The sequence below is a fragment of the Procambarus clarkii genome, chromosome 40, assembly GCF_040958095.1.
Source record: "Procambarus clarkii isolate CNS0578487 chromosome 40, FALCON_Pclarkii_2.0, whole genome shotgun sequence".
Taxonomy (NCBI): domain Eukaryota; kingdom Metazoa; phylum Arthropoda; class Malacostraca; order Decapoda; family Cambaridae; genus Procambarus; species Procambarus clarkii.
Window position 1 is genome coordinate 8,929,820 of NC_091189.1, and position 24,652 is coordinate 8,954,471.

A 24,652-nucleotide genomic window follows, 5' to 3' on the forward strand; every position below is an offset into this window, starting at 1 on the left:
TGGGAAAATGTTGTAAGTGGAGTGCCTCAAGGCTCTGTCCTGGGACCTCTGTTGTTTATAATATATATAAATGATTTAGATTCAGGTTTGAGTAGCAACATTTGCAAATTTGCCGATGATACGAAAATCGGTAGGGAAATTAATTCGGAGGAGGACTCACTATCACTTCAAGTTGATCTAGATAGGGTTTTGAAATGGTCAAAGGATTGGCAGATGCAGTTTAATGCTGATAAATGTAAAGTTCTGAGGTTAGGTAATGATGATAGAGTTACAAGATACGAGCTAGATGGTGTTGTGATTGCGAAGTCGGATTGCGAAAGGGATCTGGGAGTTATGATTAGTAAGAATTTAAAACAAAAGGATCAATGCATAAATGTTCGTAATAAGGCAAATCGGACACTTGGATTTATTAATCGCAGCGTTAGTAACAAGACACCTGGTGTGGTTCTCAAGCTATATCTTGCTCTAGTTAGGCCCCATTTAGATTATGCAGTTCAGTTTTGGTCGCCATATTATAGAATGGATATAAATTCACTTGAACGTGTCCAGCGTAGGATGACTAAGTTAATTCCCCAAATTAGAAATCTTTCATATGAAGAAAGATTAACAAAGCTTAAGTTGCATTCACTGGAAAGGCGAAGAGTTAGGGGTGACATGATAGAGGTTTACAAGTGGATGAATGGACATAACCGGGGGGATATTAATAGGGTATTAAAAGTATCAACACAGGACAGAACACGAAACAATGGATATAAATTGGATAAGTTTAGATTTAGGAAAGACTTGGGTAAATACTGGTTCAGTAACAGGGTTGTTGATTTGTGGAACCAATTGCCGCGTAACATTGTGGAGGTGGGGTCCCTCGATTGTTTCAAGCACGGGTTGGACAAGTATATGAGTGGGATTGGGTGGTTATAGAATAGGAGCTGCCTCGTATGGGCCAATAGGCCTTCTGCAGTTACCTTTGTTCTTATGTTCTTATGTTCTTATGCCGCACCAGTTCTGTGCACCTACTCCCAAAGCGATATGAAAAGGCTTGAAAGCATTCAAAATGAAGCCATGACAATCATTCTTGGAGTTCCAAGAACTGCCAAAACGTCTAATCTACGAGAGGAGTTGTCCCTCCCCAGTGTTAAAAGCAGAATTAAGGAGCTGAATGCTAAGCTTGCAATTAGGATAGCCAGAGATCCCCATTACAGTGACATTGCTAAGAAAAAACTGAGTTCTGTGCAACTTTCAGGGGAAAACAGGAGAAGCAAAAAACGGCATCATAGATCAGTCTGCTACCTAGAAGAACTTCACCTGCTTGAGCAAGCCCGTGAGCTCCTGCCTGTAAAGAGGTTACCTCCCTGGGAGGATGACTCATGCAAGATTATCATCAATGAAATGGCAACGAAAAAATCCAACATGTTACCACAAGAAATGAGGCACAAGTATCTCGAGGAAATTTATAAAGAAGCATTTTAATTCGTTAGAGAGTGAGTTCCATAGACTATGTCCATTTATTTGTATAGTCTAATTGCATAGTCGTAGTTTGCTGTGCAAACTATCGTAGTTTGCTGTGCAAACTATCGTAGTTTGCTGTGCAAACTACGTTAGTTTGCACAGAGATATTTATTTTGTAACGTACGATTATGTTACGTTGTTAGGTAGATTAGATACACAGTGTTTAGTGAGTTTTCATCTTTATTTAGTAGTCTTGATTACAGTAGTCTTTTATTGGCTGAGGCGGAGCTTGGAGCAGAACAGAGATCTGAGTAAGGCCGGAGTCGCGGAACTCTATGCGGGAGAGCGAGGCGGCTCGATGGGGAATTGTGTCTAAACTCGATGAGGAGCGAGAGCGTTGTAGCTCGATGCGGTCGTAGTCTGCTGTCGGCTCTGTGTCGAAGCTGTAGCGTCTTGGGGTCGATTAGAACTGTACACACCAAGTGCTACATTCTTGCGGGTTGAAGAGGTGAGGTAAATTGAAAGCGACTGCACTGGAGTTATCTGAATCACTGTGGAAATTGTACCGTTGGCTATTCGATTGATAAAGATTAAGCCACCCAAGAGGTGGCACGGGCATGAATACCCCGTAAGGTTGGCTATTCGCATAACACTTGCTTATATTTGGTGACTACACCTCAGCGTCCTTCAACAGGATGGAAAGAATGTTACCTGTAATTAGGGAAAGGATTAGAGTAGTCATAATTAGTGCTAATTAGTTTGTCATTAAGGTAATGAGAGACTGGAGCGAGTATAAGGTTTACTCGCTACAATTTCTGGTGTGGTGATCATGGGTTCTATTACATCTGTCAAGGAAGAGTTTTGTACATGTCTCAAAAGAGCACAAGATAATGTGTGGAGTGTATGTTTAGTGATTTAAACAGAGGGGATGTGTTGTCTGAAAACAGAATTTGTTTTTGTTCTGATAGCAGATTTTTGCTGGGTGATGATATCAGATTTTTGCTGGAAGATGATAGGCTTGAGGTAAATTATTATCGATAAATTATTTATTATATAAATCAATTATTTATCGATCAATTATTTATTAATAAATTATTTATTGATAAATTATTTATTTATCGATCAATTATTTATGTATCAACAAATTTTTACCGATAAATTTAGCGGTTATTTACATGTGTATAAATCTACCATCGTGATTGTAACCTATCCACCGCTGCCCACTGGATGGGGGGCGGTGTGCAGGATAAACATATCAATTGTGACACTAGCTCTCCACATATGTCAGTTGCTTAATTTAGAAACTGTGCTTGTGGTCGATCTCGAACCCGTTGTTGATGTGACGACTTATACTGAATTCTGTAACTAGCTCATCAAGATTGTAACTTGCTTAGCTAAATGAATTGTGGGGTTCAGTCCCTGAGCCCATTATGTGCCTCTGTAACCCTTTCCACTATCGCCCACAAGATGGGTATGGGGTGCATAATAAATGAACTAAACTAAACTAAAATCTACCATCACTTCGCAGGGGCCCCTTACCAGAAATGGCCGCACCAACTCTCAGACGAGAACCGTACCACCTCAGCTCATATGGGGTCGCACCTACTGCCAGTCAATCTAAGCATCAACTTCTGTTGGTTTAGGATAGGCCATCCATTGGGTCAGATGCCAGATTGCATGCGCTTCTCTCAGCCGGTCCTTCTTCATCTGGTCAGAGACAGTCACTGTTCGCGGAAGGCAGCCTTTTGCAATATATGTCAGCCCTTTTGTGGTTCACCCCTTTGACGGTAGTCAATCGCAGCTCACTTGGTTACCGACTTCTAGTCCCAGGATTCGAGGGCTTTCCTGGTCACTGCAACTCCATTGCAGTCAGCCTGCAGTGGAGTTGGTCGGTTCTCCTCGCTTCGGGGAGTTCATGCCTTTCCAGGCAGTCTGCTTTCCCCTCGCCTGTGTCAGGTCACCTTGGGATGGGTGGCTTTAGATGTCACTAACCACATGTAAAGAAACCCACTCTTCGGTGGGTCTCCTGCCTCTTTCTGGTCCCAAAAAGGGGATTTTCCGGACCTTCAGTTCATCCTCAATCTATCACGGTTTAGTCGGTTCATTCCAGGGATGCCAGATTGGGCTACAAGTAGCGAATTGGGCTACTTTTCATAGCCCCGCGCTCCCAAATTTTTAATTTCGCTACTTGCGACTTTTTGGGCTACTTTAAAAACAAGTTGGGCTATTAATGTTAAGAAACTCAATGATGTTTTTATGCTTTTTATAATGTCATGTGTACAAATCACAGCCGCGTCCAACAACTTGATTGTCCAACAGCTTGATTGAATAGACCACTTACCGCAGGAGGCCAAGTCAGAGACCGACCCCTGGGGACGTTGATCCTAGGAGCTTCCCAAAGAAAAAGTAACCGCAAGGCAAGATAATCCTCCCCAGGGGCTATAGATTTCCCAACCTTAATTGCCATTAATACTTCATCCCGGGTACTTTCTATGTTAAGTGACCTCCCACTGTTGCCTACTGTAAATATTAGGTTTCTCTTTAGGTGTTTCCAAGAATCAAATGACTGTCGTTAGAGCGGAGAAAAGTGGTTGGCTGAAGTGAAAGAAGATGGAAATAAGGCATATTGTAAAGTTTGTAGAAGTGAGATAAGAGCTCATAGAAGTGGTTTAAAGAAACACAGTGAAACATTAAAACACAGACAAAATATATCGGAGGTAAGTCATCAGCAGATGAACATCAAATCTGTTCTATCAAAGAAGGAAGATTAAACTTACTAAATTTGAATGTCGTCTGTCTGTATGTACTGTCGCTATTTAGAAATCTAACATTTCTGGCCAGGGGGAGAAAGATACTGGCAGTATGGGGCGTTAAAGTTTATTGAAGATTAAATTCTGCAGAACATGTAAATATATAAAGTTCACATAAAGTAAGTAATTATATAAAGTTTATATTAAACACGGTTTATATTATAGGCTTAACAAAGTTGATATTATATAAAACTTAATATTGAACATGTAAATATACAAAGTTTCAAATATAATTTAAGGAATATATAACGTTTATATTAAAATATATAAAGTAAATATATAAAGTAAATATATAAAGTAAGAATTAACAGTAACAATTCCAAGGACTAGATTTAACTTAAAAGGTACACCCGTAGTAAGTATGAGACCTTAGCCTATAGTGACATGGAAACTAATTCTGCAGAAACCTAAAGGTTAACTGGTACTAGAATTAAGGCCGAGTGCAAATGTGTAGTAATTATATAACACTAGGATATAACAGGCAGGACACAAAGAATAACTAATAAGTGAGAGACCACATAACACGTAATGTACCCGGCCAAGAGGCCGTAAAAGACCTAATGGATAAGGAGAAGGGGGTGTGACTACAAGTAGGGCTTACTAGCACCTAGACTGGGCAAAGTATTAGCTGCGGACAGCGGGACACTTGGGGACCGGCGCTGCACCCCCCTTCCCACATGCAGTGGGGAGACAATCGGGACAACTGTGCAAAGCATGACGGGGGTACAAAAGCAGCCGCTTGCAAAAGGGGGGGAGGGTGGGGTTTTGCGAGGGCAGCGGCGAGGGCAGGCGGAGTGAGGCGGAGCCCCGTTGTGCGCCCGTATTTATGCGGCCCCAAACTGCCCGCGCAACGCCGCGGGACGCGCTGCGCAATTGTTTCTTTCTCCCCCGCCAGAAACATCCCCGCTTGTGTTGCAAGCAGTGACCATTTTCTGGCCAGGGGGAGAAAGATACTGGCAGTATGGGGCGTTAAAGTTTATTGAAGATTAAATTCTGCAGAACATGTAAATATATAAAGTTCACATAAAGTAAGTAATTATATAAAGTTTATATTAAACACGGTTTATATTATAGGCTTAACAAAGTTGATATTATATAAAACTTAATATTGAACATGTAAATATACAAAGTTTCAAATATAATTTAAGGAATATATAACGTTTATATTAAAATATATAAAGTAAATATATAAAGTAAATATATAAAGTAAGAATTAACAGTAACAATTCCAAGGACTAGATTTAACTTAAAAGGTACACCCGTAGTAAGTATGAGACCTTAGCCTATAGTGACATGGAAACTAATTCTGCAGAAACCTAAAGGTTAACTGGTACTAGAATTAAGGCCGAGTGCAAATGTGTAGTAATTATATAACACTAGGATATAACAGGCAGGACACAAAGAATAACTAATAAGTGAGAGACCACATAACACGTAATGTACCCGGCCAAGAGGCCGTAAAAGACCTAATGGATAAGGAGAAGGGGGTGTGACTACAAGTAGGGCTTACTAGCACCTAGACTGGGCAAAGTATTAGCTGCGGACAGCGGGACACTTGGGGACCGGCGCTGCACCCCCACCGCAGGCCAGCAGCCGGACCCCCCCCGAAGGGCGAGTGCCAGCTGGCCGCGTGAGGCACTCAATGTAGCAGAGCAACAACGTCCCGTCTGACGTAGGATGTGAGCACTACTCTTCCGCCTGCCGTTTGCCATTATTTCTGATGTGGTGAGCCCGTCCCGAGACAGCTGGGTGCGGAGCGTAGTCATCTGAAGTCAAGCCTAGCGCCGAGAGGGCAGCGCGTAGGATCCTGGAGAAATCTCGCCTGGTGACAGGAGCGCTTGTAGGATCCGAAGAGTGTTGATTCCTGACCATGTAAGCGATACCTGGTCCAGTCGGAGCGTGCGTCGATTTTTTGTCGCGTAGCTCACCTCCCCCGGGCTGAAAGATATAAGGCAGTAAGGGTGGGCAGAAGCGGCGTGCAGTGTTATCGTGACAGGCAAGAGCACAGACGGGAGGGAAACCCTAGCTGAATCAATACGGAGGCGAAAAATGGGGGAGGGAGCCCGGCAGCAGGAATTAAGAGAAACCTTAATTAACAATCCTGGATGAATAAAGAGCATCTGAATAATTATACTGTAGCAATGAAGGGGGGCTAACAAATCTAAGAATCTTCCAGCAAACGGAAGGGGGAAGTACCTTTGCTAAGAGCAAAGGTGGGAGAAAACCGGAGAACAGCAAGGAGGCACAAAGCAACTATAACAGGGTAAGACGAAACACTATAAATCTTGAATATAAACAATACATATACCAAGAAAGGGTATAACAACTAAGCAACATATACATAACAATAAAATGGAATAAGAACCAATTCTTAAAGCCAAATCTATAACATGCTTGTGTCCTAATCGGATGTAGAATGTGAGCGGGGAACATTACCCTTGGTCTCTATCCCATCTCTGCCTCCAGACGGGTGATTGGGCTGGGTAGAAGCCAAGGAGTCTGCCTTGAGTGGCCGCTGAGTGTAGTCTTGTGTTGTCAATGAGCGTCTGCGAGCCGCAGCTAGTACGCCGTGAACTTCGGCAACATCTTTAGAACAGGAGCAAAGTGAAATCGACGGCAGGGAGCTGCCATTCAGTAACTGTAATAAGGATAATAATAAGAATACAATGTCGTAAATAATCGTACAATGAAGAATACAATGTAATATCGTAAATAACAGATGACGGCAAGTGCCGCAGAATGGAAGAAATTAAGAAAGCAACGCCAAACCATAATAACAATTTATATTTTAATAAAATAATACTGGAATGACAGTAACGGTACGGAGTAATATTAATACTGCCATATAGCCCAGCAAATAAAGAGAAGATAATAGTATTAACGTAGGCCCTGGGCGGCTGCATCCCGGCACCGCTGCGTGCGTTTATGGTGATCAGAGGAATATCCGGCTCGCGTTCTCTTCCTCGCCGCAGTAGGGTGTGAAGGGGGGGGGGGTTCCGGCTTGTCGTGGCTGCGAATAAAGGGAACAGAAGAAACCGGCATTAAGCGCCAAGCAGGCAGAGCGCAGTGGAAGGAATAGCGGTTGGAGGTAAGGGGGCCCCTAACCTAATGAATAGACGAGGTAAAATTAAATGGAATACTATTACGTAGTAGGAAACAACAATGGCGAAGGAACAAGAAGAGTAAAATAGCCCAGAAGGCCGGATGGCCAAAGAACGTTAGCGACCTATGGCCAACAGCATGCTGGCTGCGCTGGCCAACCACAAGCTGGCCAACGTCATGCTAACTGACTGGCTTGAGCTTGCCGAAAGGAAGGCCGAATGGCCAGTTTTTTGCATGACACCGTGCGCGAGGCCATGCTAAACTTCTCGGTAGCATCCAAAATATTTTGCGAGGGCAGCGGCGAGGGCAGGCGGAGTGAGGCGGAGCCCCGTTGTGCGCCCGTATTTATGCGGCCCCAAACTGCCCGCGCAACGCCGCGGGACGCGCTGCGCAATTGTTTCTTTCTCCCCCGCCAGAAACATCCCCGCTTGTGTTGCAAGCAGTGACCATTTATGTTTGTAACTCATCTTGTATGTATGTACTTTTACCTGAATATACATTTGATTTGATTCGATTTGACTAAACAAAAAATTGGGCTACTCTACTTGCAAATTCGCTACTTTTTGATCGTCAGCTCGCTACTTTTAGAAATTTGGATCTGGCACCCCTGCATTGGCGACGGCGCCGCCAGTCGTCAGGAAGCAGCCGCGGTGTGAACTACGTCGTTGCCGTGTAGGTAAGGCTGATCTTTTTTTTTTTTGCTATTATATCTGAACAGTTGTGAGGTACGCAGGAATATATAGTCTACCTCCACCTACAATGCCTTATGCATTATACATTTGTTCGCTATTTTAACATTGAGTTTTTGTAATGCTTCCAAGTCATTGTTTTCTATTGTTTTATTTCATCCGAGTTCTGTAGTATTCAAATGTTTGTATTCCACTAATGCTAAATAGTCTGTCCTCTCGGATATTGTGGAAGATTTTGAGGATCATGATTTGCCAACATTATTTGGGTAAGATATTATGTAGAATACACTTCCCCAGAGTGTTAAACTACCCCTTGTCACCTAGGCTACCTAGGTATCCTAGGTGACACCTAGGTAGTTAAACTACCTAGGCTCGTTAACGCGGCAGTTGAATCCCCCCCCCTCACCTCCCAAGACGCATTTATAATCGACTTTCATATACTGTGTATTAAAAATAGTTTTTATTGCGTATAAATTAATTTTATATTCTATGTTTAATTAGGCGTATAGTAGGTTCGGCATTTAGGTTCTGTTGGCAATTATTTGCGCTTGAAGTGTGTTGAGGGTGAAGCATTTACAGTTGCCTGTCGTCAGGCCAGCTCCTCTACGCGGCCGCCCAACCCAAAGTCGCATTCGTTAATTTTATTGCACTGCGTATTCAGATTATTCTTTGCGAGGGCAGCGGCGGGGGCAGGCGGAGTGAGGGCAGAGCCCCTCTGTGCGCCCGTATTTATACAGCCCCAGACTGCCCGCGCAACGCCGCGGGACGCGCTGCGCAAATGTTTCTTTCTCCCCCATCAGAAATATCCCCGCTTGCGATCAAGCAGTGACCATTTCTTGTAAAGCTAGTAGTACGCGTAGCGTTTCGGGCAGGTCCCTGGAATACGATCCCCGCCGCGAAGAATCGTTTTTACAACCAAGTGCACATTTTACTGTTCCGTTAAACAGAGGCTACAGTTAAGGATTTGCGCCCAGTAAATCCTCCCCGGCCAGGATACGAACCCATGACAAAGCGCTTGCGGAACGCCAGGTGAGTGTCTTACCACTACACCACGGAGACTGTTGATGACAATAAGACAATGTTGATGATGTTGAGACAATAGATGAACAACTTCTCAACGGGAAGGAGCGGGGCCACCTCTCCAGGAACTGAATTTACCTGAGGGCCACGAACACTAGTGGCCTCGATGAGGACAGTAAGCCGGCGGCTTGTCAAAGGTCCCCCGCCATTTGCCCTGATGAACTTTTCGAACTGTATTTTAAAAACCCAGCAGAGTTTTGGCGTTTACGGATTCGGCGGGTAGGCGGTTCCACGGGTTTACAACCCAATGGGTGAAAAAGCATCTCCTGTTTTCTGTCCAACATTCTGGCTTGTTGAGTTTGAACCCGTTACTCCTTGTTCGTGTAACATCTGACCTTTTGAAGACATTGTCCTGATCGACATCCTCCGAATTGTTTAGTATTTTAAAGGTTTCTATGAAGTTGTGGCCCTCAACCGTTCCTGATACGAGAGATAACTAAGCTCTGGTATGATTTTTGTCGTAAGACATAGCTCCTTAGCTCTGGTAAGACATGGCTCTAGAGCAGCTATGTTTTTCTGAAGATGAGGTCTCCATGCCTAGATAAAATAATTTATGTGGAGGCGCCCCAGAAACTTATACAATTGAAGGTCTACTTTCTTTTCCTTGAAGGTAAAGGTACGCATAATTATTCCCAGGGTTTGGTTTGCCTTTTTTACTGCCGCTCCCACTTGTTGTACAACTATTAGTGATTGGTGGATTCTGACTCCAAGATAATATTGATGATTTGGTAGTTGTTGTGTATTGTTATGTCTCACGTGATGGATTCTGACTCCAAGGTCCTTTTCTTCATCTATGTGTTGAAAGGTAGTGCTGTCAATTTGGTAGTTGTGACGGGGATTGTTATGCCCCACATGCAAGGTCTTGCATTTATCGACATTAAAAAGTCATCTGACCATTTGTGGAGTTCATGTAGATCTCTGTAAGGTTTCAATATGACTTTCACTTCCCATTTTACCATAGATCTTAGTGTCATCTGCAAATTTGACGTGGTTTGTAATAATCTCATCTATGTCATTGATGTATAAGACAAAAAGGGTTGGCTCCAAAATGAAAACTAGCAGCACCCCACTCAGCATATTGGTGGGGGGTTGGATGAGATATCCGGGTTTCTTTTTTCGTACAGAGCTCAATTGTTTGTTTGCTATGGCTCCGTAGTTCGTTTCTAGAGCAAGTGGAAGGTTTTAGGTAGGGCTAAGTAAGTGTTTGTTTGGTAGCGTTAGGAAGGGAGTTTGGTTGGGCTCTTGGGATGTTTGTTTGGCTTGGGAAGGGTTAGATGAGATGTATCCTTGCTAGGCTTGCGGTTACACAACTGGTCGGGGTCCGGTTACACAACTGGTCGGGCTTCGGTTACACAACTGGTCGGGCTCCGGTTATATAACTGGTCGGGCTCCGGTTAAATAACTGGTCGGGCTCCGGTTACATAACTGGTCGGGCTCCGGGGGTGTCACTAGGGCTTCGGGTTGTGCATGATCGGGCTTCGGTTCGTGCATGGTTGTGCTTCGGAGAAATTTTGTTCGATTTGTTCATCCTAGGCTTGCGGTTACACAACTGGTGGGACTTCAGTTACACAATTGATCGGGTTTCAGTTACACAACTGGTCAGGCTCCAGTTAAATAACTTTTCAGGCTCCAGGGGGTGTCACTTGGGCTTCAGGTTGTGCATAGTCGGGCTTCGGTTCGAGCATGGTTGTGCTCCAAGGGTTGTGTGTTAGTGCCCATGTTTTTTTGCTAGATCATCATGGTTGTTTCTTTACTATGACTGAGTGCATGTTCATTTTCTAGGGCTTTATTGTTGTATTTTTGCAAGAGTTCCAGGTTTCTTTATTTGTATAGTGCTCAATTGTTTGCTTTGGTTCCAAAGGTAGTTGTTAAGGCAAGGGATGATGGTTGTTAGGTACGGCTAAGGAAGAGTGTTTGGTACAGCTAGGGAGGGAGTTTGGTTGGGCTCTGGGGCTGTTTGGCTTGGTGAGGGTTGGATGAGATGTTTGCTTGCTAGGCTTGGTTACACAACTGGTCAGGGTCCGGTTACACAACTGGTCGGGCTTCGGTTACACAACTGGTCGGGCTCCGGTTATATAACTGGTCGGGCTCCGGTTACATAACTGGTCGGGCTCCGGGGGTGTCACTAGGGCTTCGGGTTGTGCATGATCGGGCTTCGGTTCGTGCATGGTTGTGCATCGGAGAAATTTTGTTCGATTTGTTCATCCTAGGCTTGCGGTTACACAACTGGTGGGACTTCAGTTACACAATTGATCGGGTTTCAGTTACACAACTGTTCAGGCTCCAGTTAAATAACTTTTCAGGCTCCAGGGGGTGTCACTTGGGCTTCAGGTTGTGCATAGTCGGGCTTCAGTTCGAGCATGGTTGTGCTCCAAGGGTTGTGTTAGTGCCCATGTTTTTTTGCTAGATCATCATGGTTGTTTCTTTACTATGACTGAGTGCATGTTCATTTTCTAGGGCTTTATTGTTATATTTTTGCAAGAGTTCCAGGTTTCTTTATTTGTATAGTGCTCAATTGTTTGCTTTGGCTCCAAAGTTAGTTGTTAAGGCAAGGGATGATGGTTGTTAGGTACGGCTAAGAAAGAGTTTGTTTGGTACATCTAAGGAGGGAGTTTGGTTGGGCTCTGGGGCTGTTTGGCTTGGTGAGGGTTGTTGGATGAGATGTTTGCTTGCTAGGCTTGGTTACACAACTGGTCGGGGTCCGGTTACACAACTGGTCGGGCTCCGGTTACACAACTGGTCGGGCTCCGGTTAAATAACTGGTCGGGCTCCGGTTACAAAGCCTTACAAAGAGCTCTACATGAACTCTACAAATGATCAAAAGACTGGCGAATCATATCGATAAATGCGAGATCTTGTATGTGGGGCATAACAATGGGAATGAATCTGACTATAGAAATGTGAGTGGGGTACCATAGGGTACCCCACTCTTGGGGCCTGTACCCCAAGATACCAAGAGTGGTACCCCAAGATACCACTCTTGGTATCTTGGGGCCAACCCTTATTGTCATATACATCAATGACAGTGATGTAATACCAATGATGTAGTATTACAAACCACATCATCAGATTTGCAGATGACACTAAGATTTATGGTAAAGTGGAAAGTGAAAGCATTACCTTTCACCAGATTAACGTGAATTGTAAATTTAACTACCCTAATGTTCCTAGGCCTAATACTGTACAGTACTTGCTGTCTGAAGCCTAATATAGTACATATGTGCTATACTGGGCCTAGGTATATATATATATATATATATATATATATATATATATATATATATATATATATATATATATATATATATATATATATATATATATATATATATATATATATATATATATATATATATATATATGTGTATATGTCGTACCTAGTAGCCAGAACTCACTTCTCAGCCTACTATTCAAGGCCCGATTTGCCTAATAAGCCAAGTTTTCCTGAATTAATATATTTACTATAATTTTTTTCTTATGAAATGATAAAGCAACCCTTTTCTCTATGTATGAGGTCAATTTTTTTTATTGGAGTTAAAATTAACGTAGATATATGACCGAACCTAACCAACCCTACCTAACCTAACCTAACCTATATTTATAGGTAAGGTTAGGTTAGGTAGCCAAAAAAAGCTAGGTTAGGTTAGGTTAGGTAGGTTAGGTAGACGAAAAAACATTAATTCATGAAAACTTGGCTTATTAGGCAAATCGGGCCTTGAATAGTAGGCTGAGAAGTGCGTTCTGGCTATTAGGTACGACATATATATATATATATATATATATATATATATATATATATATATATATATATAATATATAATATATAATTTACTATGAAGTGAATAGTAACAAATTCAACCATCTAAATTGTCTATTACAGTATATCTATGTATGTATGATGGTTCCCATAGGTACAAAAAGTCTCATCAGAAGAGGAGGATGTGTTGGGTTTTTGAGCTTGGGAACACAGCTTTTGTCTGTAAATCTTCACTGACTCTGAATGCTTCTGTGGTGAAATGGCAGAATATCATTTGCTTCCTGCGCCTCACATGAAGGGGTCAGGTTTCGGCTCTGTTTCTTGGTAGGCCAAGTGAACCCGTGCAACTGATGTGATTGGTAGACTGGAGCAATCTCAGTAAGACAATGACAGGGATCCTCCGGGAATCTACCAGAAATGGTTGTTTCATTACATTCAATGCTTTTTTTTTTTTAAGTGCTCCTTTGTAATCTCAGTTTTACTAAGTCCTAAGTCAGGCTGCGAGCAGCTGCGTCAAACAGCCTGGTTGACCAGTCCAGCAACGAGGAGGCCTGGTCGACAACCGGGCCGCGGGGACGCTAAGCCCCGGAAATACTCCAAGGTAACTCCAAGGTAATTACAAGATGTATTATTTTGTGATGAGAGTATGTTCAGTTTGAGTTATCTTCTACTTTTGATGAATGAGTCACTTCCCCATAGACAGCAGAATCATACCTTAGACAAGGGGCAACCAAGCAATTCTCCTCGGAAAGGCACTTTACATACAGTATTCTCTCTATTTGACTGCCCTGCAGTCATAACAAAAAAGTTTGACTTGGTATTTGTGAGGTGCCATGCTTGTTGACCTCTATTGGGCCTAGAGAATTATTTGGTTTTATATAGATGTAGTTTGCATTTTTGTAAATATTTGTGTTGTTTGTATCATGAGATATGCTAATACAGAACCATATATGAGACTGGTTTCCAGCACCTATCGATTACCTTCTTGCAATCAAACAATATTAGGCTAGTAACCTGAAGGAAAAAATTATTTAGCAACAAAATCAAGCATGGATTTATCATACAATATTTAAATTTTTGGGGGGATTGGATGAGCTAAAAAAATATTATTTGTATGGTAGTATTTTGTTTTAAATATTTATTAACTCTCATGCACGTACTATACAGTACAGCATTATATCCATTTTGATTTTTTGCAGATTTTTAGCTGGCATCAGCATCGGCCGAGCCAGTCGGCCAAGCGGACAACACGCTGGACTTATGATCCTGTGGTCCCGGCGTCGATCCCGGGTGCCGGCGAGAAACAATGGGCAGAGTTTCTTTCACCCTATTCCCCTGTTACCTAGAAGTAAAATAGGTACCAGGGTGTTCCTGAGACCTGGAACTTCAAGAACAAGAGGTCATAGATTTAAACTAACGAAACAAAGCTGCTGGAGAAATATAAGAAAATTCACTTTTGTAAACAGAGTGGTAGACAGTTGGAACAAGTTAGCTGAGAGGGTGGTGGAGGAAAAAACCATCAGTAATTTCAAAGCGTTATATGACAGTGCTGGGGAGAAGGGATACTTGAATATTGAGGTGATAAAGCTGAAAAAGAGTACTGTGTATACATTTCAGTGTTGCTGCACGCTCATGGGAAACGCCCAGGCCACCTTGAGGCAGTCTGGCGAGCACATGCCCAAAACACGAAAGTATTAAGATATAGGCACCATACATACAACTGCATATTCAAACTTTGGTCTCACAAAGGTCAAGAATAATTTTTCTAGTATTTTGCTATTAGGGCGTGCTTGGGAGTACCCAGTGTGCATGTTCACAGCCTCCTCATGGCTCCCCTTGATTTTCTCAGTGATGATTATGATAATGAGGAGATACCATGATAGTTTAAAGGCTATGTATAAAGAGTGCTAATTTTTTTTTTTTTTCAAGGTAGGGTAGCCTTGATACTTTCAATGGCTACCTTTCAGGGGAAGTAACAGATTTTCAATCATGATTCACCAGCATTCATCCTTTTCACTAACACTATTGTGCCATTGAATAAAAAAATGAATATTTGTAATTCTAAAATTAATAAAGGTTTAACTTGAAACGTGTGATATATTCTACATGTTAAAGATAGTAGCAGAAATTAGAGCAATGGATTTTTATTGCACAATACAATCTTTTGCACAGGTTCCAAAAAATAGTACTGGCAATATACAGTAAACATCTTTTGTAAAAAATACACAAGTTTAAGAGCAGTTAAAATATACATTATTATGTATAACCAACAGCATAGTCTTTCTGACATTCCTTACACTATTATTGAAGGCATAACAAATCAATCCATCATATTTAACAAAGATCTCGTACTTTCTGGCAGTCTCACCGCAACAATATTGAAATATAGTTGTTCAAGAAAAAGATCATATATAAAGATATTATTGCTTAAGATGTTTGAAATGAACTTAATTTGTAAAATGAGTAATAAAGATGTCATTCTTTAAAGCTAGAGTTTGACATTTCAAGCATTTATCTAAAAAATAATAGCTAATATTTAATTTATGAACATAATACTTTGGAGGCAAAATACAGAATTAAAAACATTACTTCCAATAAAAAAATTAATACTAGTGTACCAAACTATTTACAAAATAAATTCATATATTGCAGCTGGCTATCAGTCCAAAGGATTGAAGAATCACAGAGTACCTATACAATATGCTGATACCATATTGGTATGAGCTCCCTAAGGGGGTAAAAACTGTCAATTTAATGCAGGCACAGTATAGAAAAATAGTAACCATTAGACAAAAATTCTCTCTAACAACAAAAATATATAACCAGACCTAGACATATCAGATACAAAAGAAATAACAATACTAGAGAAATCCTATGTGACTGAAACACCAGCTTCAGTTACTGTGGCACCGAGACTGGATTCGTAGTTCTTTGAGTTAGCACTGCTCATTGGTAGCGTAAACATTCTCAAAACATTCACCATAAAACTGGAGATACTGTAACTAACTTTCAATACCATATTGGAAGCTCAAGTACATGAACACACTCAACAGTTTGTTAAGTCCTTTTCTTTAATGCTGAAACAGGAAATGACTTCACTTAAATATTTCAGGAATTGGCAATGATTGCACCAAATGCAAACTGACATACAGGAAGCAAGGTTGTTTAAAAATGGAAAATAGTACAAATTATATCTCCTCATGGAAGAACAGCTGAGCAATCAATTTAAAATATTAACTATTTATTCATGGTAATAATCAGGAATATTAAAACAAATACATAGAGGAATGACGTATAAGCATTTGGAAGAATCTGACAAAGAAGTTCCATAATATTATCACATTCTTGTAAATGAAGCTACCCATTATCAGTCTATCACACTTGGCACATTTTAGTTTTATGCTTCATAAGGCAGATTCATGTATACACTATGTGTTTCAACACACACAAACTTGAGTACCAGTATTCAATCATACGACAGATGCTGACATGTTCACTTTAGATCAATTCTGCACTGATATTTGCCATAAAATAAACTTTCATATTTTGTCAAACTATTCTTCATTATGTTCATTGTAGGTTTATATAAACAAACAAATCAAACTCTGTATATAGTACATTTTCACAGTAAACTAAAAATCTAATCACCAGTTGGGACACGTACATAAATCTTTTCTAGTAGGTACTTGCATTCATAATTTTTGTATTTTGTATACAAATGGAAGCAGAATGACAAACTTGGTTATTTCAGTTCATATTTTCAGAGACCATTGTTTCCAGCAACACAATGCAATTTAGTGTAACAGTTATATTACAGGATCTATTTTCTTTATAAATATTTGTTATAGCATCATATTGAGCTGAGAAACTTCACTAACACCATCAATATACACTTCTCCATCAGAGTAAACAAACTTTCATGCACTCCTCACACGATATCACACTACAAATATCTATTACTGTCCAGCCTTCATAAACAGAAAGCTGAAATGCTAGCTCTTTTGAGATCCCTGGCAAGAACCCATATGAATTATCACTTGACCATGAGGAACAATTATTATAGTTATTTCCAGTCAAAGTGGCATCTATGCAAGTTCTTAACCATGGTTGTGCCACCATTAAGTACTTTTTAACAATAAGATACTAGACTAGGTAGTTTTCCAGGAGACCAAAGTAAAGGCGGTTTCAAGGTATCCCAGGCATGGTACCCCTCCAGATTCTCTAGTCGAGGTACTTTTAAGGTATCCTAAGTATGGTACCCTTCCTGGTTCTCTAGACGAGGTAGTTTTCCCGCTGCTGCACAAGAGGAAGTGGCTGCATTGGTGAGAGGTCATCATCGGAAGAACTAGGTTGCTTGGTCAACATGGTTAGAGCTCTTACTGTTGAAGAAAATAGGTATGTATCATTAGCCTTTTATCTTAAACAAAACATTTGAATATTTTAAATATCCATTAATCTAGTTATATGCAGTTATCTATAAATGATAATAAGAGTTAATAACTAAATAACTATTGATAAATATTTATAAATTATGGCTTGATAATCAATGAATATGCATTAAAATTTATTGAAACATTAAAAATCTTGAACGAAATAACATTCACATTATTATCTTTCTCTGCACTAAAAGCCATGTATTATAATGTCAGCATTTCAAATAATTGGTGTCAATTTCTTTGACCAGTTTTTGCCAATATAATTAAACTTAAACTGTAAGTCTATAACAATATATTGTAATAAATCATATTTACAGTCAAAAGCTGATGATTCAGAGTGAGTGAGCTCGATTACCTACACGTGATTAAGGATCAACGCTACATTCATGGTAATTACCTAAGTGTAGTTACAGGATGAGAGCTACGCTCGTGGTGTCCCGTCTTCCCAGCACTCTGTCATATAACGCTTTGAAACTACTGACAGTTTTGGCATCCACCACTACCTCACTTAACTTGTTCTAACTGTCTACCACTCTGTTTGCAAAAAAACATTTTATAATGTTTTTGCTGCACCTTTGTTTCCTTAGCTTGAGTTAGCTTAGCATCATCAGCAAACATGTTCATATAATTCTGTATTCTATCTGGCAGATCATTTATATAGACAATGAACATCACCGGTGTAAGAACAGAACCTTGTGGTACTCCACTTGTGACATTTCCCCAGTCCGATACATTGCCTCTGAACTCCATCAAAAGCCTTTTTAAGGCCCAGATAGATACAGTCAACCCAACTATCTCTCTCCTGTAAAATCTCTGTGGCTCGATCATAGAAACTGAGTAAATTTGTTACACAGAATCTTCCAGATCGAAATCCATACTATCTGTCTGATATTATATCATTTCTCTTCAGGCATTCCACCCATTTAGTTTTAATTATTTTTTCAAATATTTTGACTATTACACTTGTCATTGATACAAGTCTATAATTGAGGGGGTCGTCGTCTTCCCTGCTGCCACTTTTGTATTTGGAACTATATTAGCCTTTTTCCACACATCTGCTACAACTCCTGTACACAGGACTGCCTGAAAAATCTGTGGAAGTGGAATGATGAGCTCAGGTGCACATTGTCTCAGAACCCATGGTGAAACTACAACTGCTTTGTTCTTACTTTGCTCCAAGAGGTAAATTTTACCTCTTACTTACTCTATTGTTAAAGTAAGAGTAACAATAGATATATTGCTGAAAAAATTCCTGTATATACTTCATATTTTTTAATTAGCGGAGCCATTTAGGTACATGCTTTTGCACCTTTTCTATTAGCTAATACAGTACATTACCTACAGAATGAGAGCTACTGTACTTGGTGTTTTGTTTTCCCTATATGCTATATAGGGAAAATACTGTACTATGTTTTGGTATGTGGTATTTTTGAAGCATCCAATGGTTTTGGCATACTACCCTCCAGGCTACACTCATAGCTCATGTTTTACATTTGAAAGCTAATTTGTAGCATGTCTTTGCAACTTTTCTAATTTATTAAAATGCTTTGTCTTGATATAGGGATGATTCAACTGCTTAATATTCTAATTTAGGACTCGTGTATACAACAAATAATGTTTTAAGCATTTCTCCATTATACATACAATGATATAACGTTTCTCCATCCTTACATTTAAATGCAATCCTGAAATTGCTAGAGTAGCACTGGCTTCCATTACAATATCCTTAATGAAGTCCCCTGGACTTCATTATGCTCTCCTGACACCTATTTACTGTGTCTCTTCTTTCTTGAGATTTGTAGCTTCTTTTCACATTATTTGATGCTACCATGTGTCATGGATTAATTTATTTGGAACTTCATTATGTGGGATTTATTGAATTCCAAATGCAGTTTGTTGCTCATGTGCTTATTTTTTCTAGGTCATTTTGAAAGGCAAGGTTCTAGGTCTTTATTCTTCTTGGTAGCTTATCCACAAACAGGCTCATACAGCTGTATATCCTTTTTCTAGATCATTCCTATAGAGAATGAATATTACTGGCACTCCATATTAGTGTCTGCTGTCACCTCTTCTGGGTGTTCTAACTTACAGAACCTTTTGTGCAAGACTTTATTGACCACATTTTAAAGTCCTGACAGATGCAGTCTGCCCAATAATTTATTTCCTGTAATATGTGGTTATACCATAAATGTGAGAAAATTGGTTACAAAGGACCTTCCAGTAGCAAGCTCTTATCACTAGATCATCGGTACACCTAAAAATGGGATAGATAGCTGATAACTAGTTGTCATGTGCAAATAAATTTTATACCACTCTATTGTTGAAATATATTTTCAGCCACATGCCTACACACACACACGGAGTAGTAGACAGTTGGAACAAGTTTAATGAGAAGGTTGTGGTAGACAAAGCTATCAGCAGTTTCAAAGTATTATATGACAGGGAATGCTGGGAAGATGGGACACCACTAGCATGGCTCTCATCCTGTAATTGCACTTGGGTAATTACTAGAAGGAATACCTGGCAGTGGCTGGGTCTGTCTCTTCTTCATTCTTTGCCCCCCTCCCTTCCATTTTCTTTCTGGTTCTCCTTCCCTTCTGTTCTTTCTCTTATTCTTTTTCTTATAACATGCAATATATGTACCTAGCAAATACATAACATAACCACAACGTTGCTTTTACTATTGTTACGTTGATTCAAAGTTGTAAGTGTTTCGGTTATGTTTGTGTGTGTGATGAGCATCTGAAAAACTCTACATAAAACCAAACCCGATTTCAGACATCATAGATGTTGGTTGCTGTAATAGGTGCCAATCTTATTATGACACTGCATACAATCGTAAATCACAATGGAAAGTTGCATAAGGCTAACCACAAGTCTCTGGCTTTCAGCCTCGGAGAGGGGTAGGGTATTATCAGGGGAAAGCACCAAGCCATTATGACTGTATAGTACTTGGAAGGGGTCACAATAAGGATTTGGAATGGGACAGGGGGGGGAGGGTTAGGAATGGTGCCCAGCCACTTGGACGGTCGGGGATTGAACACAAAAGAAATATGAGACTTTTTGTTTCAAGATAATGAACTATATAAAAAATACAAATATTAAATGTCCATAAAGAGCAAGAGAGATGAATGCCTTACTGAAGAGAGACTAAACAATATAAATTCTAAAAAATTAATTTATCAGTGTTGAGTTTATATTTATCAAATACAACTAATGTAGTTTTATATTCAGAAAATGGAATGAAAGGCAAGAAATGTTTGGCTAGTATAAATTGTTGCTAGCATCAATGTGGAAATAAAGCAAGCACAATTTTGTTGTTTTATGCTATTGAGATCAAATGCACTCAGGTGCATTAGATCTCAATAGCATAAAACACTCAGGTCTAATGCACTCAGGTGCATTACTTCTGCCTTTTGCTTTCTGAAGGAACAGTAAGAAACTTGGTTAAAAGCAGACAAACACTTAAATGGTAAAAAGTCTGTGTAATATAACAACAATGCAAGGAAGACACACACACTGAAGCATCAGCTTTAAGCTCAGCCTGAGGAGAGCTCTATGCGGTTGGTCAACCCACCTGCTGCTACATGGCCAGCTACAGCTCAGGCTCCACTGTGGTGTGAGCTGAAAATGGGGGAAAAACAAATAACATTCAGCATGCAACTACAAACTGGCATACGGTAAAGACCAGAGCTACCATGCAAAACTGGATAATTGGCTCTTTAGATATTATCTATTTAATCACAGAAATCTGATTTATGGGATATTCACTCATTACTAAGTCGGTACAATATACCACTTATTTTTTCCTTTGTAAATTTAATGTTGCTAAATTGTACTTTCTTAAATAATAATAAAATAGTAGTTACAGAAACAGCTTATCCCCTGCTCTTTATAGTGCCTCTTGAGCAATACTGTATTTGACAATTTCAGCTACAGAACTAATTGAGCTAAGTCAATTATGTCTTATATTTTGTGCACAATACTGTGGTAAAGAAATACATATACTGTGGCTGGATTTAATTATGGTTATTATAACCCATTGCAATAAAAAAAAAACTTTTAATTAGTGAAAAAGTATTTTTTTTAATGAACTATTATTGTGTATTGACTGTAAATGACTATGGATTCTAACACTAAACAAGCATATAATAAATATTAAACTGAATCCATTAGTGTTAATTATATACAAACAGAGTATATTGGTAGTCTCAGACAACTTTGTAGTAAAACTAAAATAGCATATTAGCATTAATCAGCAATATCATTATATATATATATATATATCACAATAATATTTTGATTGGCTGCAACAAAATTATTCTAAGCTCAGTAATTCTGAGGCCACTATAATGTACTGAGCTCTTTGTATTAATAATTTTAATTAATGTAATTAATCATTCAAAATGAAAAAGTGCCATATTGCTGCTCAAATTTTTCATGTTCAATCTTTTATTCTTTTCAAGGAACCCACCCTTGGCTACTCAATCCTTTTCAATGGACACCCTTGGCTATTCTGTCCTTTTCATTGGACCATCTTGGGCTGCTCTATCCTATTCAATAAATCTCTTTGGCTGCTCTATCCTATTCAATGGACCCCATTGGCTGCTCTATCCTGTTTAGTAGACTCCCTTCGCTGCTCTCTCCTGTTCAATGGACCACCTTGGCTGCTCTATCCCATTCAACAGACCTCTGGCTGCTCTATCCTAATAAGTGGACCACATTTGGCTGCTCCACCCTATTCAGTGGACCATCTTGGCTGTTCTAGCCTTAGTGTCAGAAGATCAGTTTTACATTTTCTTTACTTGTGTTCTAAACTGTTGAACAAATCCACAAGGGCCGTGACGAGGGTTCAAACCTACGTCCGAGAGGATCCCAGACGCTGCCTTAATCGACTGAGCTACGACATGGTTAAAAGAAGCTTTGTTCATTTGATGCATCACACTATTGTGCTTTGTGTGTGTTCTAAGCTGTTTTTGGTTTAAAACAAGGAAAAAAGGATGGTAGCAAATTACTTTAAAACATAATGATGGATCATAATTAGGTTAAACCAAGTGAACTATATGAGGCATTTTTTGTAAGTAAAAGCCACTAAACAAAAGAACGAGGACCACTTACACACACATCCTATTTGACGGCAAAAATAGAGGAGCAAGGAAAATCAATATAACAATATCTGACAAACAATTTTGTTACTGTACTGGATTATGTTCAGTTATATTAATTAATCTGGTAGCTCTGGATAATATTAGCAAAACAATTTCATGCACAAACTTTTGATCAAAATTATGAAAGTGCATAATAAACCATGCTACATATGAATTTATATTAAACAGTTTATGAGTAATGCCATACAAAACTTAAAAATAAAATTCATGCTCAACTGATGCCTCAGATTAGACTAATAACAATGTTTTGACTAATACAACAAATCAGAAAAAGTCAATATGACAACACTCTTATAAGTCAAATGGTCTTGAAATTTTTGGAAATCATTAAAATTTATAATCTGTACATTTACATGCTACAAAACTGTAGTTATTAGCAAGTTATAGGTAAAGTGCAATAATGAGGTTGCAACATCATGCTAAGTTTAGTGCAATGAATGAAGAACTATTATATTACTGTAATTTCTATTGCAAATATAAAATGCTGTACTATACATAATGTATTATGCCATCATTCAAAATTTTCTGAAACTATATTTTGCTGAAATTTATTTATTTGTTTGTTTTTCAGTGTGGCATCTCATGACACCTTCAGCTTTCCCTGATGGATGAAGAGATTAAGGGAAGGGGAGCAGGATTCTGGTTCTTGCCTCCAGGAGACTATGAGACAGACTTAGATTCCTGGAGGACCACCTGTGCATAAGCTCTAGAGTTCCCATAAGAGGAGGGGAGGTCGTCCCCCACAAAGAAGTATTTCATTATACTCGATGCCTTATTTCTGGGCATCTGGACAAAGTTGCTTATTGTATCATTGGCCAGTTTTGCATAGACTGCCCACAATGGTCAGTCACCTTTAGCATCAAAAGGATTAAAGATACCGATAGGCAAATTTTTTGAGAATGACAAGTTTTGGCAACTATGGTTAAGGATTTGCTGAAACATGATTATTTAAACAAAATTTAAAGTACTTTTTCATATTTAATATTTCATTAAATTAAATATTTTTGGTTACTGAACTCATTTGTCTGAAACACTGGGCGTACTAGTGGCTTTAGGCATAGTATATACTAATTCTATCTAGAAATCCAGCATTCTGTTTGTAACTCATTTTGTATGTATGTACTATTACCTGAATAAACTATTATTCTTATTATCATTATTATAGTTGCTCCATAAAATAAGGTCCTCCCTGGATACAGAGGACAATAAGAGCATATCGATATTTTGCACTGGTACCAAAGGAAACCTTCAAAGCGTCCCTGCAGGGTCATCATAATACTTGGTTAGCACTGGATAACCTGGCAGAAGATACACTCATAAAAACTTGAGGCCTTTACTAGCCCTCTCTCATATCACAAGTTATTTCCAAGAAACACTTATTAACTATCAGGTAGCCAACTACACCTCTAGCACTGACCATCACTAGGTGGCAGCACTGACATTAGAAGATTTCCTAACACTGTCCTTTCTAATTCTTCCTGACCGTCATGCAGAGAGTCAGGTAGGGACCAGTAAAGTGACCTGTTTCATCACTGGAAACTGTTTTCTCTTTTGTACACAAAGCTCATGCTTGTAATTTGAATGCTTCCTGTGTGCATGGAATACATATTATTTGTATTCCCTGGAATACTGCTCAGCAGAGGCGCATCTCTTGAGTTTTCCTTATTCCACTAGCAGTTCCTAGATACTTTGTGCGAGGACATATTCATTTGAGACAATGCACAGCATTACTTATTGTATTTTTTTGTTCCTTTACCTTGGTGTGGCCCAGAGTGTACTGTTTGCTCTACAGATTATGCCTTGGTAGGGATGTTCATATTTTTTTATGGTCACAGGTACCTCTCAACTCCTGAGAGGAGTCAGGATTAGATTAGCGTTAGCTTAAAATCTAATCCTTGGAACCCAATTTTCTTCTTAGTTTGTGTTCCTGTGCAAACTGGTGATCTGGAATTGGTCTTTGGCCATTAGTTGAGTTTAGTGGTTCTGCAGTTACCAAGCCATCCTTGGCAGTCACTTGTGAATCCAGGAAGGGCTTGTATGGGACTAGAGTTTTCATCAACTTACCTTCTGATGAATATTCCATGCTAGAAAGAATGCTATCCAGAGCAACTCTAGTACAATCATGACCCCACAGGATTATTTAAAAGGTTCCGTGGTGTCAACC

General features: G+C 39.6%; 1 protein-coding gene and 1 long non-coding RNA gene across 2 annotated transcripts in view; both read right to left on the reverse strand.

The window, feature by feature from the left end:
• Positions 1 to 4,307: 4,307 nt before the first annotated feature.
• On the reverse strand, positions 4,308 to 7,803 carry LOC138372934 (uncharacterized). Its single transcript, XR_011230996.1, has 2 exons — positions 6,693 to 7,803; positions 4,308 to 6,194 (listed from the first exon to the last, which is right to left on the reverse strand). It is a non-coding gene; the product is annotated as an uncharacterized lncRNA (long non-coding RNA).
• Positions 7,804 to 15,012: 7,209 nt separating this feature from the next.
• The window catches only part of LOC123757883 (uncharacterized), a 335,212-nt gene continuing 325,572 nt past the window's right edge, over positions 15,013 to 24,652 (reverse strand). Inside the window, exon 26 of the mRNA XM_069339056.1 lies at positions 15,013 to 17,263. Within this exon, the coding sequence (XP_069195157.1) occupies positions 17,157 to 17,263 (107 nt within the window). The 3' untranslated portion in view covers positions 15,013 to 17,156. The remainder of the gene's footprint in view (positions 17,264 to 24,652) is intronic.